This window comes from Lytechinus variegatus, chromosome 19, assembly GCF_018143015.1.
Source record: "Lytechinus variegatus isolate NC3 chromosome 19, Lvar_3.0, whole genome shotgun sequence".
In the NCBI taxonomy this organism is placed as follows: Eukaryota; Metazoa; Echinodermata; class Echinoidea; order Temnopleuroida; family Toxopneustidae; genus Lytechinus; species Lytechinus variegatus.
The window spans coordinates 17,311,508-17,330,920 of record NC_054758.1 but is presented as its reverse complement, the minus strand read 5'-3'; the positions used below and the strand labels follow the sequence as shown (position 1 = coordinate 17,330,920).

Here is a 19,413-nt window from a genome sequence, read left to right as displayed (position 1 = left end):
ATTGAAAGACAACATGACAGTTACATATAAGTAAAAATGCTTTCTTTCTAATCAAAATGAAATAAATAACTTAATTCATCAGTAAATGGTATTTTGTCATTGATGACATTCAATGATGGCTATCATGTTAGCAGACTTCTTTACAGTGATGACAACCTTTAGGAAACAGTGCCCAATAACGCAAAGGTTTGCAATCAATCAATAAACATCAACGGCCAATCAAGATTGTTGTTACATGCACATTTGTTTAAAAATAGGACCAGTAACCAACCAGAATTATTAATTCAAACTCTTAATTGATTGCAAACCTGTGTATTACAGGGCCAAGGTATCCACTCTAAAATGTGATCAAAGCATGAGACATAAATTATATACATGATGCAGATGAAATCACTCTTTCATTCTATACACAGCCTTACTGCCTAGTGGACCACTTCTTGATTTGAATGCACAAGATGTAATCATTCTGATAACCAGTTTGTCAATCATTCTAAAAATCAACTAAATAATATTTTTGATTGATTGTTTGATTTCCAGATTTTTTACTTCTCTTGTTTGGTAATCATAAAACTTAAATCTTGCAATCTTAAATCTAGTGGCCATCTTACTGGCTGTTGATGAATGCCAGTTTGATTGCAGGAGTTTGCAATCAACCTTTCAAGATCTTGAAACGACACATGTGATGAGGCATTTAGTAACACTGAGCTTTTGAGAAATAGTGTGTACACCCTAATGAAAATCATAAACAAGTTTTATATTTTATTAGTTTGAAGACACACAAGGACTGAAGTTCTAATTGTATTTTAAAAAATCCATAAGTTTTGAAGAAATAATTCTTATTTCTAGCAATCACAGTTGGTCCTCTTGATCATTATTGGCTGTTGGTAAACACCAGCATGACTGTATGAGTTTGCAATCAATATCTTAAATTCTTTGAACAACTTTTAAACAACATATATTGACAATTGTGCCACTAATGATGCAGTTAGTCACTCTTGCATATGAAACTATTTTGTACAACAAAAATCAAAATATAAAGTAATTCTATATTTTCTGAGCCTCTCTGTAAAGGAATAGAATTCTGGTTGTATTATAAATTCCAACCACGATGATTGCAGAATCTTGCAATCAGAGGTGGCATTCTTGATTCTTATTGGCTGTTAGTGAATACCAATCTGACTGCAGGAGTTTGCAATCAATCTTTCAAGTTTACATTATAATCTGACGGTGGTAATGTTGATGATGCAGTTAGTAACATTGAGCATATGAAACTACTTCTTTAAAACATAAATCAAAATTAAAAAGAATAAAAACATTCATTCAAATAGCTCGAAAGCCTGGGTATTTGAAGGAATATTCAAATACGCAAAACTTCAAATTGGGCTCCATTACACAAAACTTCGCGATCGAGCGTAGAAAATATCCTACAATTGATTGCATTGACGATAATGTACAATCAATCAAGAAAATCAATATTACGATCATCACTAAGCTTTGTGTCATAGACCTTGCTGCCTAAAATGGTGACGAGGCATTTGCTCCTGCCATAGTTGCTCCAGGCTTAATTTCGTACAAGATGTACGGTTAGGGTTGCAATAGGGTTTTATGGTAGGTTTATATCTAGGGTAGTGTTACAGGTCAAGTCCACCTCAGAAAAATGTTGATTTGAATCAATATAGAAAAATCAGACAAGCACAATGCACAACGAGCCAGTTACATCCAAATGAGAGAATTGATGATGTCACTCATTCACTATTTCTTTTGTTTTTTATTGTTTGAATTATACAATATTTCAATTTTTACGAATTTGACGATTAGGACCTCCTTGCCTGAAGCACAAAATGTTAAAATAATGGAATTCCACATGTTCAGGGAGGAATGAAGCTTAATTTCACATGACAATGACGAGAAAATCAAAATATTTCATATTTCATATAATAAAATACAAAAAAAATAGTGAGTGATGTCATCAACTCTCTAATTTGGATGTAACAGGCTCGTTCATATAACTATTTTGTTGAAAATAAGCGAAACTTTAAAATGCCATAACTTTCTTATATTACATCCGATTTTGATGAAATTTTCAGTGTTATGCTTGTTGAATTTTTCTCTTTTTATTCAAATCAAGTTTTTGTTGGGGTGGACTTGTCCTTTAAACCAGGGTTGAAGTTGGTCATTTGATTTTTGCGTGGAATTCAAGAGCGTGGTATTCCGAACAATTGTCACCGGAGCAAATGCCATCGAGCCGTTGAAAACGTGTGTTATTATGAAGCTTTCTGTAGATGCAGAACCTATTGGATGCATAGGTCACTTATGATCCATCACGATGCAATAATGAACTGTGAAAACGTCCAGCGATGACATTTGCATACTTTTCATGTCAATGGATGAGAGGTGTTGCACAAAGAGTTTAGTTTTACCAAGGGCGCGTTGCAATTGATTGCAAATTTCAATGCATCAGGGTGCCGTTTCAAAAAGACATCTTATAATAACAAATGCACAAGTTTTATAACTAGTTTACCATCGACCAATCAGATTGATGGATTTCAGTAGCTTTTAACTATTATTGCAAATTTGTTATTACATCATGTTTCATGAAACGGGCCTCTGATATATCGATTTCAACTCGTAAATCCATTCATACTTTTTGCTTCGCGAAACAGAACAGCAAATTAGTGGCAAATTGCTAATTAAACGCAAGACTTTTTATTGATTGCAGCTCATAGAACGAACCTGCGACTGATTGTATTGCATTCCTGTAGGAATTCAGTTTCCTAGTTACAGGATACATATGTAACTATCCACTGCATTTGTCATATTATACTCGGCGAACTTTTTATTGTGCGCGCATCAATACCCATTCATGACCCTATGCAGGAATGTAGTCTAGGCCGGTACTTCCGAATCACAAGGTCGCTGGAGAAAGCCTTCTCCCATAGACTTTGTATAAATGACTCGGGCCGAGGCCAAGGCCAGTTAAAATGTGGCCTCAAGGCCCACCCCGACTAGTCTGCAAGCACAGACTCAAATTTGACACTTCAACCAATAACAGGACTAGAGTGAAGACTAGACTCCAAAGACTATGTTTGTGTCAAATAAGACTCTAACAGTACATAGTGAATCTAGTCTTACTACTTCAGACCCTGCATTATGCACTAAGCGAATTGAGAAAACCAAGGGTCTGAGCGAGCAGACTACACCTCGACTACATCCCTTACCCCGAGTAATACGTAACTCTTTGGATAACACCTCTTGCTTTCATAAACCACTCTTCTATTGACTAAACTGCCCCATACAACCTAAACATGCATTTGATATGACGTTGACGTGCTAAGATGTGAGATTATGACGTCTATTGTATCGTTTTACCTTATTCTCTACTGTAGAAGCTGATATCCTTGGTCGCAATCTTGGCGTTTCTTGTTTATTGTTTTCCTGCTCACGGGGTCAAGGGTCAAACAACACACCATCTCACCAACAATCATTTGACATACATGGGCATCAAGGGGCCCCGTCTTACAGAGAGTTGTGATCGATCAAATCAAGCACAACTATGGAAAGCTGACTACGCCACCATCTACACAAATGTAAATGTCCACCTGGACAGTTTCAAAGGGTTCCCAGCTTTTCAAGAAAATAAAATTCCCTGATTTTTCCATGATGAAGTTTAAAAATTCCCTGATAATTATTTAAACCCGTTCCCAGTTTCACATGTTTTCTATTAAAGTTGTTGCAGTTAATTCATGTATTTTCAGTATAAAAGAATAATGTAAAACCCTGGTAAAACTAATGAGTACCTCCATAACCAGTCATTCAATGTACATTGTTTTGATATGCAACAAAATACAACATAGTCTGACTACCATGCTTTTGACTTTTGGGCTGATCAGAATTCCCTGATTTTTCCTTGATTTGAGGCATTTTTCCCTGGTTGGAGCTATTTTTTTTCTAAAGTCATATTCCCGGATCTTTCCCTGACTGGAAAAAAAATTAATATGGTTTTCCCTGATGGGCTGGGAACCTTGAGGGTGTTTCACAAAGATTTAAGTATGGCTTAGAGTTGCCAAGAGGACGCGCACTACTGCGTATTGATCAATAAGATTGCGCTTGCATATAATGTACGCCTCAACATTTAAGTGCGACCTAAGTCATACTTAAATCTTTGTGAAACACCCCCCTTGTTTCCTGTCATGAAGTCTCCTGCATGCAACACTCGTTTCAATGAAGCATGCTCCTTGCACAACATACAGACTGCATGAAAGCCCCATATACAAAGAATGATGACACCAACGGCTTTCCATAGTTGGTGTACTGATGGACTACATGCATGTCTTGTTCAATAAGTATTATGACACTGATGGCCTTCCATAGTTGTAAATGCTTAGATCAAACACAACTCTTTGTAAAACAGGGCTTATAAAAACCACATTCTTATTTCAATATCAATGTCAAATCAATAATGATAAATTTTGCCTACACTTATTCAGCAGTATTGAACAATAGCATTTAGCATTCTAATTGTATTATGTTCAGTCAAACATCTTTTATCTTCAAACCATCCTCGTTGGTTCTAAAATCAATCTCGTTATGCAGTGATTTATGAATAACCCACTTATAAAAAACAAAATGAAAAGTAAAAACACTCATTGTATACTTACGGATACTCTGTTATCTTGCGTCTATAGAAAACAGACAAGAATAACCATATTGTTATCAGAATTTCCCCCATTCAATTTCATCATAGGCGTTTGATGTTCAACAGACCCAGGGCCCATTCGATTGACAATTCACAAGCTTTCCTTTCAAACACAACTCACCAAAATGTATGTCATAGAATCAAAATGCATTTCTCTATGATTTCAATGAAATCAAACTTTTAACTGCAACAGGTTGCAAGATACTTATATGCAATCAATAGCAAACGAAATGGCAAATTTGCAACTGATAGATCAATTCTAAGTATCAAAAATTATTTCTAATTTCTATTGCAAGATGTAGATCACAAATCAATCGCAAATGAGAAAGCAATTGTAAGAAATCTTATATTTCGGACTGGAAATTGACTCAAAAATTTACTCCAAGCTTGTAGCAATGCCCTTGGAATTACAATAGAACTGTAAACTATGACTTGATTGCAAGAGCTGAAAGGTTTTAGGCCCGAAAATTGATTGAATGATTCCTCACAATATCCCTTGAAACTACAATAGTTTTGTGAAACCCCAAACTATTTTTTTTCATGATTTTTAAAATCATAAAGTAAAATCATGAACGCTTGAAATCATCAGATTTACCGGAATATGAATTTTAAAAGGGAAGTTCACCCTGAAGAAAACTTTGTTGAGGCCTAAAAATAGCAGAAAAAATAGTAAAAAATATTGGTGAAGGTTTGAGGAAAATCCGTTAAAGAGTAAGAAAGTTATTAGAGTTCAAAATTTTGGATTTGTGACGTCATAAACGAGCAGCTGCCCCATGTGTTATGTAATATAAAATGTATGAATTTCAAATTTTGTATGGTTCCTGATGACTTAATTTTGTTTTCTTTTCATGATCGGGTGTGAAACGATTTGTCTATTGATATACAAAAGTTACAGTGAAAACCATTTTTAATTTTCTGAGAAAATGACATTTCGTTGATTTTTTACCATTCGCTATGTAGGAATGCTGCTCGCATATGACGTCACAAATCAAATAATTGAAATTCTAATAACTTTTTAATTATTTGATGAATTTTTCTCAAAACTTCGGCAATATTTTTTATTATTTTTTCTGCTATTTTTACAATAAACTTTTTGTCAGGGTGAACTTCTCCTTTAAATGGCCACTGAGGTAGTGGATTACTACAATTTTTGGATAACTTAAAATTAAATTTTATATAGCCTACTTGAAGAATAATTTATGAAACCCCAACACAATGAGCGTAAATATTTACCTTAGGTTCGCTATTTTTCAAGGTACTGACGGCACTTTCTATATCTTCTGCTGAAACACCCTGTAGTGATGACATAAGCAAAGAAGAAAACATTAGCAACATGACATTCAGAGTCCATCTTCAGTAAAGAAAAATGTGTGGGAAATTTGACAAATAAACCAAACGAAAGATGAAATTCTGACAGAAAAAATGTTTTGATGTAATGAATGCTTGAAATCATACATCTACCGGTATGTGAATTTGAAAAAAGGCTACCGAGGGAGTCGACTAATAAATATTCTTGGATAATTTAATTGAATTTTTTTAAATATACTTATAACTTGAAGAATAATGTCTGGTTTTATCTCGCATCAAACTTTCACCAGACAGCACATTTGATATTGTCTTTCATTAAAAAAAATTGTCAGTAGGGTTGGTCTTTATTTTGATAACTTCTGAATATTATTGTAAGTGTAGCAGCAACACAGAGTGGATTGAATGCACTTGGCCTAATAGCAGATGGTCTAATTTTCAGATTGTGTTGTAATCATGATACAAAATCATGAACAGAAGACAGAGATTCAGTTTTATCCCAAATAATATTGGTGAAAGTATCTAACCCTGTGGGACACCAAATCATATTCTTAATAAACAAAATGTGACAAGATTATTCTAAATCAAACACTTATAGGCGAAAGTAAATAACCTTGAGGGACAGCATCATGGAGAGACTGACTTAGTCTGTCAATTGGTCTAATTGCCTTTTGGTTGGTACTAGAATAATTTGGTCTAATACTCACATAGGCTAATTGTCATTTATTTCAAAACCAACTTTATCTAATTTCCATTTAGTCTATTATTTTTTTGCACTTTGTCATATGAATATTTAGTTTAAAAACATATAATATAATCATATAGACTAAGGGGGTGTTGCAAGAAAATATTTGCGATCAATTGCAAATATTCTGTTGCAATTTTATAACTGATAGATCAATGTTAGCTGTAGTAAATCAGATTAAAATTCTTGTTTCGACGAGCAAATTAGCAATCAATCACTAATTTGCAATTAACTGCAAGACATATGCTTGATTTAGGGACTAAAAATTGACTTACAATTGAACACAAGTTTTTGCAACACCCCATAAGTGGTGCCAAACCAAGGAAATTTGATGAACTACTAGAATTAGGCCATGTGGAATGAAACAAAGACAGAAAGTACAGGTATATCGCGTTAGCATAGACCCAAGTTGCAATAGTAAACAGTCATATGGACATTTGTGTGCAATCTGCTTTGCACTTCATATTGTTTGTTTTCCCAAATTTTTAGTGCGAACTTACCTGCGTTGATCTCCGACTTGATCGCTCCCTCTTTGCCCGTGCTTTCCTCTGCGTTTCCGACTCCTCCTCCTTCGACGGTGTCATAATCGACCTAGAATGGGTAAGAGGTATGAAGAATTATCTTCAGCGCAGTCTCTAGGAAGTGCCTTAGATGGTATCAACAAGTTAAAGAAAGCGCTGACTACACTCTCAAGTCCTAGTTATTAAGTCTAATGGTTTAGATCACGGGAAAGAACAAGGGACGATCCATCCTTTTAGTGGATGTTAGGTTATGCACAGTGGGGTTTAGAGAGCGGAAGGTCAAGTTTGGAGTATGGTCCAGGGACCGAGGAACTACAATGGTGTGCCTGAATTGTGCTTGATGAGAGGCCATACTGTCATGAATTTCAATTATTAGTTCCCAAAATTAGTTGATGACTTTGCTATATAAAGATTGATGAGATGTGACAAACTGTGCAACTTTGGTTGCTATCCTTCTCCAACTGGTTACAATGCAAAATTAACAATTAAAAGGTCTTGTACTTGTAATATCGTCTCAGTTCTAAGGTTTGCAACATTTTCTGTAAAATCCTCAAATTGGTGATCAACTGCCATGAAACTCACAGAAAAATGACCTATACCGTCAAGTTTACATCAGAGCCGCCATAAGTTTCGTAAAACCAGCTCATCGGTCAATGAACCAAACTTCAAACCATCACTCCTAAGCTTGATTGAACCCATGCACTACAGGCTAATGCCATCTTCTAAGCAAAATCTAAGTCCAGTCGAACTGCTAAGTGCAGTCTTGGTTTCAAAGGGTTAACAACATGCACTATCAAAACTATAATTTGCCAAAACTCAAATAAGGACCAATTTACGTTGACATTCCTTAGAACGGTTGTCACATGTTCGATTAGTAAGAAAGAGGTTTATATAAACTAAAGAGAGTGAACTTATTAATTAGCACCTAATTGAATTCTTAAGTGGTAACTCTTGAATTTTTATCTGTGGTATTATCATGGTTGAGATTACATATTTTCATACAAAGTGGATGCAACATAATAAACTCAGAAAAAAAATCTGTCAATGAGTGCTAAATGGGCACCACGTAAACTTTCCACAGCAGCTATGCCCAATGGACTTGATGGACAAACCAACCCATGCAACTAAAGAGATGAATTAAAATAAGATTGATCGACACAGCAGTACTGAAGATAAACTGAAGGGTGGATGTTGAAATAAATTTATTCCAGTCATGATTATAAAAATGACTTTCCCTCCCCTTTAAGTGGCATTTGTCAATATCATAAGAAGTTGTGTTCGAACTAGGATAATTGATTTCAGAACAAAGGTCGATAACTCATAGTTAATGATGCATATAATTTTTAATTCTTAGTTTTTTATCAAATGCAGGGATTATCAGATCTATGAAACTACTAAGGGTAAATTTCTATGAAATTAAAATGTGTAAAAATCCCAAATCAAGTTTTGTTAAGTTAGCCGAACCAAATCATCTAACACCTAAAAGCAAGGGGAAACTTGGGAATGTTGGTTAAAGACTGCATGGAGGCAGTTGAAACCGGTTGAAACTGCATGAAAACCACTTTGGGATGAGATTAATGTAGATCAAAGCCCATTGTCACAAAAACCTTAAGGGGGGGTATCTGAACTAATGAAACTGCCAGTTAAACTGCACAAAACCGGTTAAAACCAGATTTGAGGAATCTTAGGTACCTTAACATGGCAGAAGAGACTGGATACTGCTGGTCTGATCCGGTTGATGGTGGATTTCAGTAACTAACTACACTACATTTATTCAACCAGAATGGTTGCAAAACTGAACGGCAATCCCCATGCCATTGTCTCATACACATACCGTGAATGATGAAGTGTGATTAATGTTCAATCATGAAAAATTTAAAATTATTACAAAAAGGGGGGAAATCCATTGTGAGATGAAAAAGGGAAAATATGGCATGATATGAAGGGACGGAGGGTATTATCAAGGAGGCAATAGTATTTTTTAGAAATGGAGAAATGTTGATATTGAGATGGTAGCCTTGAATGTGACTAACGTCTGTATCATTAAAAGCCATATCACTGGTTTGAATAATAATAATGAAGGTAGGTGAATAATAAGTACACAAGAATTGATTATTATGAAAATTTGGGAAAATATATGAGCCCATGATATATATATAAGTGCAAATATACTGTACGTATAATATGATTATATATCTGATGGTGTATAGTTCTTCTGATGTTCAACCGTGAGTGCAATGTAATGTAATATTGCATAGTGCAGTAATGATGGTAGGAGATGAGTGTTTTATTTATTCCCTTTATCAAGTGAATGATATGGAGGACAAGGTGTATATGGTGTGTGGGATTTCAAAATAAACTTAAAATTTTCACAGCAGAAAGAGTGAATTCTTCAATTTTAATTGTGAGAAAGAAATGGATTAGAGGGAATTTAGTTGAAGTAATTATTAGACATGCCAGCCTGCTGTTAAGAGTAGAGAGGAAAATATTATTTCGAAAGTACCCGATCTTCAGTTCAAACATCATCTGACGTAATGCCATGTATTAACGATGATATTAAAGGTATCTTAGAAAGTTTAAATCTATTGTAAAATATGCTGAATTGTATGGAACTGTTGGTTATACAATATCGTCTGCTGAAAAGCTTTGAAATGTATTAGTAAGTTTGCTTGTTCATGCTATTACAAAGTCTTATTTGGGAATCCAAAATGAACATAATTGCATTAATTGCTTTAACTTGTAAATTATTTTGTGAATGTGTATTCTTTTTCATGCATGTTGTCAGCATGATACAAAATCATAAACAGAAGACAGATTCAGTTGTAACCAAAATAATATAGGTGAAAGTATCTAACCCTTTGGGACACCAAATCCTTATCATAATAAGACCAAAATTTAACATTATTACTCTAAATCAAGGTCTGATTTTCAATTACAATTTTATAGGAGACAGAATATAACCTTGAGGGACACCAATCCCCCAAAGTCTGATAACAGGTGCATTGTTACATAACCTTTGACCCCTAATGATGTTACCTTCGTGATGGAGGTATCGTGGTGGTTGCAGAGCTACCCACAGGGGTGTTATTATTGCAAGTGGTGGAGGTGGTATCGTTGGTAGTACTAGGTGTTGTGATCGCGCTGGGAACGCTCCGGTCCCGGATAGTTCGATCCCGGGCCGGCTCCGTCCTATCCTGGTCTGTGATAATCTCGGCAGCGATACGGCGCCTTCCGCTGCCCCGTGGAGAGGGGAGTATGACCTCTCTACGCGGAGGAATGAGTGTGGTGGTTTTGTTCGAGGTTTGGGTATGAGAGTTTAAATGTAAGAGATGGTGGGGAGGGAGGAAAAGGGGTAGAGGAAGATGATGGTTAGATGTAACACACCCACGGCATAAATACACATCAGGATTCCATAAATATCAGAGAAATGTGAAGCAATAATTTGGGGGGATCCCCTCAAGCAATAGTTTGGGGGAATCCCCTTCAGAGATATAAATATATATGAAAAATATGTTTGGGTACATGAGTTATGGTGTTATGGTAAATAGAATGTTAATAACCTTCACAAACCGTGGTTGGTTCTGGGTATCTTACGAAATAATTAGCCATCACTTCAACTTCATCGTCATGTCAAAAAAATATTTCAAGAAGTGAATAATTTACAAAATTATAATGTTCACGGCCTAGACATTGCTATGGTTCAATCTAGGTAGCATGAATGAAGTGGGTGCATTCAAGTTTGCTACACAGTGCGCCAGATCTTTGTTTCTTAAGAAATATGAACTGTGTCATGGGAGCTTCCACCTTCTACCTTCTCAGAAATTTTGCGGGATTGCTTCACAGATCTATCCACAGACTAAAGTTATTCAAAATCATGGAATCAATTGAACTGAACATCATGCCTTCAAAAATTCATGCACAAATGTTTCAAAATCCATTCCAACATCTACATGTATAGGTCAATCTAAACTCATCATAAATCAAATGGCATGAACACTCTGTAATATAAAAGGAATATTCCATTTCAAAATGGGTTTGAACACCTCAACAGAATGGGAGGGGCATCCAAACACAGCAATTGAATGGGAAACTAGAACTCTTGGGATTGCTTGCAAGAGTACTTACTTATCGTACGAATCTTAAAACAAATACTGAACATCAGTTGATCTTAGCCAACGGAACATCTAACCAAAGCCAACGCCTCGAAATCATCCCCAAATGCATTTTACCATGAAACTTTCACACAAACACACAAAGGTTGAAAGTATATTGGTGACATTCATGAAGAGGAAAATGCAATGATGGCTTGAAATTTGAAAAACAAATGGTAATTTGAAGATGAAATGTCTTCATCTGTGGTCGACAAGGCGAGATAGGTTGGATGTTCCGGGCTAACCAAATTAAATGCTTTCACTTGTAAAGGTGTACTTGCTGGTAGACAACACTGCCCTCTGTTGTCTGTTCTTCGTTATGCAATGATATTGAAATGAAGCAAGCAAATATGGCTGTTCTTAGACACCTGAACAAGAGTACAGAGCCGCTTCTTTCATTGACGATATCGTAAATCTGTTCACCTCTGAATGGGGAATGGAGGGCTGCAATGAAAACCATACCGTGCCCTCATAACAAGATACCTGCTGAAGATGCGGCTCTGACTTTCTTCTCAGGAGCCTTACTTTCCTGTAGCATGTTTCACTCTCAAACTTTGGAAAAAATTCCATTTTACTTCAACTTTACAATGTAACACTACTTATGAGAATAACGGGAAATGCAGAGGTCTAATTCTCATACTAACAATATCCCTACCAACTTCTTGATACTACTTGGTTATAACTTAACAAAAAAAAAACTGATGAACATGACTGACAGCACTCTCTGAACTGTACGTCGTACAAAAAAAAATACAGCAAAATACAAAAGAATTTTAAAAAAACACAAAGTGCAAAGCAAAGAAAACACTTTTGAGAGTATGAGCTAATAACAGATGAGATCTATGAAAAATATGATAAAAGGATAAGTAATAAATTTGTGGGAGAAGTAGAAGTAGAATTAGAGGGAGAAGTACAGAAAATAATTGGAGGCAATTCAATAATTAAGTAGATAAATGGAGCCTAGAAAAAAAATGCAGTCTAGAAAAAAAAATTTAAACTTTCTTTGTCAGATGATTTTTTTTTCCTAAGATTAGTTTGTGAAGGAAAATCGTTTTGTTGCTCACATTGGCTTTGAGAAAAAGAAAAATGATTGAAATTTAATTTGCACAACTTGGTTATTATCACTAAAATGAAATCTAAGAGACATATTACTTTGCATTTATGATACTAGATATTGGTAACTATTGTTTGAATTTCTGAAAGTTATGTGACCATTCATGATTATTCCAAATTTCACACAAAATAATATGGGATGGAAATTGATGTCATAAACACAAGCTGAAATGACCATTCCTTAATAATGTCAAAATGATGTGATTTCAAAAATTCAAACTCAATATTGATATCAATGGCAAGATAGCATAAAAAACAAAAAGTCCCTTTTAAAATTTATGATTTCAAGAGGGTGTTTCTTACTGATTTATGAATGCATGTAGCACATAACTGAAGGATTTTCAATGAATGACTTGCAAACTGTAATAATGGATACCATTATTATTTTTGGTAGGAAAACATTTCACTTTTTGATCTAAATCAGATCCCCCCTCCTCCCATGAAAAAAAAGTACCATGATTCGTTGAGTTTAAGCTTTACAAGAAAACGGTTGTGAAAACTAGACTGAAAATTATGTCCTTTTCAACAAACATTCTACCACCCGCTATGTTAGGCATGCTCAAACTCTCCATATGAGCTTACCTGACATAGCACTATTATATCAAATCATCTCATATCAACAATCTTTGAATAATATTCAGATGTTCCCTATAAGTCATTTGGTTTGGAAAAATTCAAGTAAAAACCCATAAAAAATAAATGTTTCATGGTTGAGCTGAATCGTGACCAGAAACTTGGAGTAATGTCTCTTTCAAGTATCCTATACAGATCATTGAATTCATATCAAAACCTTTATTTCATCATGCACTTTGCGATATTCATTTTGTAAAGATACCCCCAATGTTCCTCCAGTATCTTGAAAATTGTTGGATGGATATAAACTTTATTCTACAGAGGTAGAAAGAAGAAAGATAGTGTCACTTCCGGGGGAAAGAAAAGTGAAGCAAACAAAATATTGGCAAGTTCAAATGAAAACATTAAAATAATGAAAAAAATAAAGTAAAGATTGATAAAACTAATATCACTGGTTACACTACTCCATTCATAGCTATAATAAATAAAAAAAAAATGACATAAGCTCTAAATAAAATTGATATTTCCCATAATTAATAAATACTTTATACAATATTTTCTTAACAGCAAATTTAACTATCAAGACAAGACCAAAATATTCAATATAACTCTAAATATATCATAGAAGTTAGGTGATTAAACTTATAATTCATGGTAAAAATCTAAGAAACTTGAAGACCTTTGGCACAGAAAAGGGATGGCAGGTTGGTAAAAAACATTGACTATAAAATTGCACAAAATGGCCTACTCCAAACATCAATATCTTACGAGTCTTCAGAGAATACATTGCACATAATACTGAATACTTTGGCAAAGAGTAAAGAACGTAACCTCTTAAGACTATATTCTGTACGATTCATGACATTCTTTTACTATCCCCCAGAACAACCAAATCAACAAGACACTTGAAATGTAATTACAATGGATGAATGGAACTTGTATTTGTGGCCACCTTCATTGTAAAATATCACCAAGTAGTTGCATGAACAGACTATACTCTTCAATGTGAGCTGCAACCTACAGTAGAGGACCGCAGAGACAAAGCATGTGATTTCCTGTGAGAAACCACACCACATCCAAGAGGACCGGAGGGTGATGCTCTCAATCTGGAAGGTCCTCTGATGACCGACGGAGGGTGAACTGTGGAGAGAGAGCCCTCGCTCGATGCATCAATGGATGTTTCTCGAAAGCTCCCGACTGTGTTTAGGGATCAACCTCAAATGCTTCACTCAAGGACATTCAGGCAACGATTCTTAAACTGTTCATCAATCTCGATGATTCATCCGTAGATATTTGTGACAAAGATTTTCATTTGCCAGACACATGTGATCTTTGATACTGCATATGCAAAGTTATTGTCTTTCATCACCAATCTACCGAAGTAACGTTGTCCTGTCCTGCACAGTTTTCCACTCACAAAATTATCAGACTCCACTCGAAGATGACGATCAAAGAATTCCAAATCGAACATTGTATCCCAGAGAGAAGACAAAAGGTTCAAACTACAATGCAATTTGAAAGTGTTGACTTCAAAGACTTCCACTACTTCCAAAGATCATGGACTGTTTGTTTCAGACATATTTCCTAGTCCTGTACTTCAATATCAACAAAGATATTGAATATGGACTTCAGAATATCTGCAAGTATTTCCCATATCGGTTAATGCTTATGTCATTTCTGAAAGCATCAGTCAAGATAGCAGACGTTTTGGCTCGTTTTTCAATCTGGAAATACAGCAAATTTCTGATGGATGTCCAAGGGATTTGCAAGTGAAGGACACTTGCTATTCAGGACTTTGGTGTTGGATCTCACTACAGAGTATGTTTGAATATGTCAGTTATTATGATGTCTCAATTGAAGATTAATGATGATTCTGGAACATTGTTCAAAAGGTGGTTGATGTGCAGACGATGTGCTGGAACACTACTGAAGACTAAACAAAAGTGTCTTAGAGACATCCTCTAGACGCACCATAGTTATTGCTCACATGGCTCGAAATCTCCTTGGAAATGAATAGGGCGTCTAACAATGTGTTCTTGGAATTGATGTACTGACAATCTCAGCTCATTTTTATTAGTTGGAGTTAACACAGCAAATGTTGATCATTTCTAATAAAACATGGAGTAGTCGCGTAGAGAAAATCTTGTTGGCTCAACCAGAAGATGATGACGTTAATGGCAAAGATGTTAATGAGTGAAGCTGTTTCATGAAATCTTGCAGAACATTATAAAAAAAAGGCTCCATGGACTCAGTGATGGCCCAAACTGTTGGGTCACATAAGACATCTTGAAAACAGGATCCAGGTATGACCAGTCATTATTTTGTTTACTGGCTTCTAGAGGCCTGCTAGCCACAGCGATGAAGATACTGTAGGTCACGTATTCACTACATTCACCAGAACAGCCAATTAAAAAGAAAGCAGACGTTCTGACGGGCATTGTACCAGTGATACCTGACATTGATTACTATGTCAGATTTTAGTAGTGACTCTGCAAACAGCTTTATCACAGGAACAGCATACCTACAGAAAGTGACTGTTACTAGAATGGTAGTTTTGAAGAAATAGAGGTTTAGTTGAGTGTTCATAGATCCTGTCATAAAGTGATTTCCAGAAGTTGTCACATTCTAAATCCACCCAGACGAATCTCTAGATGGTTCTCTGCTACCGATGTCAAGTTGTATAGCTCTGGAAGACATCAATGACGTAGTCCCTGAAGATCTGGTGAGACATGATCACTTCTTGAATGTCTTACGAATCCACTGCATGTTGTTTCTCTCTGCCAAGTACAGAAACCGCTTTGATGTTGTCAGATCTCTGTATGATGCATCCGAACTCATAACTCTCCAGCAATATAAATCTAGATAAGGCAGTCTGTCAGCAACAATGTTGGAGTCCTATGGATGATTCAGTCCCATAGGTGTATTTTGGTGTGTGCTGATATACCGGACAAAGACTTCAACCCAAACACAATCTCTCAGGGATTGAAAAACATCCAAAGACACATGAAGCAACAGCTCATCGCTCCAGACGTCCTGCCTTTGGGCTTCAGAGAATCCACCAGAAACAGAACAAATGTGGGACAGTCCTGCTATCCTGCTAGAAAGTCGTAAGCGATACAGTATTCTTTGGCGCCAAGCTTTGATAGCCTGTACAATGCTCTTTACAAAACAACATAAAAATAAAAAGATTCTAATAGAATTTGTTCACATGAATACATGAAAGACTTCTCACAAGTAAAGCAAAGGAACGGGAAAGACGTTGTACACTGTAAGGCACTTCTTTGAGATACGCCTTTCTGGCGGGATGCTCGGCCTGTCCCTACTTGAAAATCGTCCTTCCAGTCCCCTGCAATATGGCATGGTTTTTCCGCACAGTACCACCACACACGGGGCCACTGCAAATCTTCCACCCGCTGGGCAGGTTCACAGTTGTAGAGTCGGCAATTTGCGGAGGTGCAGTTCTCCTACTGCACAGAAAAACCACACCATATGTGACAGGAGCATCCAGCCCACACACAGTTCCATTCATCCATTAATGATCTACAACTGACAAAATAACAATCTCTTTGAAAAACAAGAGTAGCTTAACCAAACATTTTTATCTCGCAATATCAGCTTTCAATCAACTTTCCATTGACTAAAATCTATTCCAGCTCAAATATGAAGGAAAATCTTTGATAGGCATGTATGCACACTGTACGCAGCTATGGTTCTCTTCCATAATTGCATATATATCTCACAATATCTCAGACGATATAATTATCAAGGGGAAGTATCATACAGTTCTACTATACAGTTATCATCGTTTCATTCAAAAGAAAAAAATGAAGTATATTTGATAAAATGAATACAGAAGTGACGGGTACAATTAAATAGAGGTAAAATGAATTACAGAACTCATTTGAAGACTATGGCAAGGGACATGAAGTAGTATTATCCATGATATTTCATACAAGAGATAATATATTGCAACAACACATGATGTGGTATTCTTGGTAGACTTTTACGTTAACATATATCTGATGCAACAGGATTGTTTCCACACCTGGGACGCAACTGCGTGAAAGCGCAGATTAACTTGCACTGACGGCGCAGGGCCAGAAATTGCAGGAAGATGCAGAGGTGAGAAACGACTGCTTGTATCAGATTTGTGTTAACGTAAACGAGCCCTTCCCACGAGGTTAAAATACAAGACAAGAGTGTTACATAGCACTGGTTCACAGGTAAAACAAATGATTTGTTTGTAGAATGGTGAATTATCTTTTTTTTATAGGCATCTTTATAACAAACCTGCTGGGTTCTGGCTCCACTGTTTTGGTGGAGGAAGGGGGTGCTGGTCGAGATACCCGCTGGTTTTCCCAGGGCTGTACAAGACAAAGAGAGACAAAAACAGAAAGACAAAGACAGAGAAAGGGACAGGAGACAAAAAGACAGAAGGGAGAAAATGATAGGGATAGAGAGAAGGTAGGGGGGAGACAGTAGAGAGATGTATAAAGAGACAGAAAACAAAGGGACAATGAAAACGAATGGGACAGAAGACAATGAGACAGAAAAGGGACAGAAAAGGGACAGAAGACAAAGACAGAGAAAGGGACAGGAGACAAAAGGACAGAAGAAAGAGGGAGAGACAAATATGGATAGAGAGAGGGGAAAGGCAGAGAGGAAGCAGAGAGGAGTGACAGTCGAGAGGGAGGTGGATAAAGAAACAGAATAGAAGGGACAAAGAAAGACAATGAGACAGAGAATGGACAGAAGAAACAAAGAAAAAGAAAATAAAAAGAACAAAGGGGAATGAAAGACAAGAGAATAAACATATTTAGTCAATAAATTGCAATACCATTCAGGTCACTTAACAACAACAACAAACATTTAATGTAAACATGACTCAGTCACTCTGTTACTGCAATATCTCAAAACCTTAAGGAATACTATTCAGTTAATTAATTCTTGAAATAGCACACATTAATATATGAAATAACCTTGTGATTCCACAAACTGGATTACAGAAACAGAGATAAAGAGTATTAACGATACAAACTTGATTGAGATAAGTAGGAAATTTGGAAGTGATTCAAAGGAATGTACACATTACAGAATAACCGTACAAAAATACACAATTTTCATGTTGCTGTTAAACATCGCTGTAAAAATCTTGATATTGCAATAATCAATTGTTAGGGAAATTTCAGGATGAACTTCAGAAAATATAGTAAGAGAATGAAGTACTTTGGTGTGGGGTGGAAGGGACAATCTATTTGGGGGTTGAGGTTGGTATTCAGTGCAAAGAAGGAAGGAGATCGGGCCTGGGTGATTTCATTTCACTACGTAATTACAGCAAACCTGCCAACCTCCGGGAATGAAAAATTGTATTCTGTGATTAAAAAAGTGTATTTTATCATAAAATGCATGGCGCACTCGCTCATCGCGGTGCTCAAGATGCATGCAAGCTAAAATGCGCACTGCTCTTGCAGTTGAAAAAAAATTAAACATGTGTATATCTCACCCTAGTTTTAACAAAATGATTGAAAAAAAAGTTACCTGAAATTACATTGATCTAATAACCACATTTGTGTAAATCTTATGAAATTGAGACATGTAGAGATGATTTTTCTCAATAAATTACGATTCTGTAGAAAAAAAACAAGAAAACATATTTTTTGAAGAAAAATGTACTGCTGTATTTTGGTTGTAAAAACGTACTGGTTGGCAGGTCTGTTACAGGTCCAATCTTGGTGACAAGTTGCATTTTACAAAGTTTTTTATTCTTAAGTCAATGAAAAGAGGAAGACGCATACTGTGGGAGGCTTAGTTTCTGGTTTTGATGTTTGCATTTGGGTGTAGAAGTGCACTGGGACAACTTTCAGCCTGGGAAATTGAATTTTTTTATATCATTACAAGTGCAACCTTCTATTTTGCAAATTAAAAAGTTATTTTTTAAAGAATTCATTTTATTTTTTTTTATTTATTCATTTCTATTTATTTTTTTGGGGGGGAGGGGATTAAAGAGCAAATAATGCTGGAGGCTTAAGTTTCTGGCTTTGAGGTTAGTATTTGGGGCATGGAAGCGGACCGGGTCAACTTATCAGCCTGGGTTTCAGTCTTCTTGGGATTTCTGGGACCATACTGAAATTGGGTGGATTTAATTCGAGAAATTACAGGTCCAATCTTTGATGTTTAAGGGTGAAATTAAAGAAAATAGGAAAAGACATATGGCTAGAAGCTTTGATTCTGGCTTTGAGGTTAGTATTTGGGGCGTGGAAGCAGACCGAGCCAACTTATCAGCCTGGGTTTCGGTCTCCTTGGACTTCT

The 19,413-nt window shown here is 36.0% G+C and overlaps 1 protein-coding gene across 10 annotated transcripts in view; it reads right to left on the bottom strand.

Annotated features, from left to right (window-relative positions):
• LOC121406090 (protein phosphatase 1 regulatory subunit 12B-like) overlaps window positions 1–19,413 on the bottom strand; it is a 142,730-nt gene that overhangs the window by 52,219 nt on the left and 71,098 nt on the right. For 8 of the 10 annotated variants that reach the window (XM_041597100.1, XM_041597104.1, XM_041597101.1 and 5 more), the window contains 6 exons: window positions 17,395–17,468; window positions 10,304–10,531; window positions 7,247–7,337; window positions 5,930–5,989; window positions 4,659–4,679; window positions 3,370–3,435 (listed from right to left, as the gene is read on the bottom strand). In XM_041597100.1, coding sequence (XP_041453034.1) covers window positions 3,370–3,435; window positions 4,659–4,679; window positions 5,930–5,989; window positions 7,247–7,337; window positions 10,304–10,531; window positions 17,395–17,468 — 540 coding nt within the window. The remainder of the gene's footprint in view (window positions 1–3,369; window positions 3,436–4,658; window positions 4,680–5,929; window positions 5,990–7,246; window positions 7,338–10,303; window positions 10,532–17,394; window positions 17,469–19,413) is intronic. The other 2 variants (XM_041597105.1, XM_041597110.1) reach the window with 2 other exon arrangements.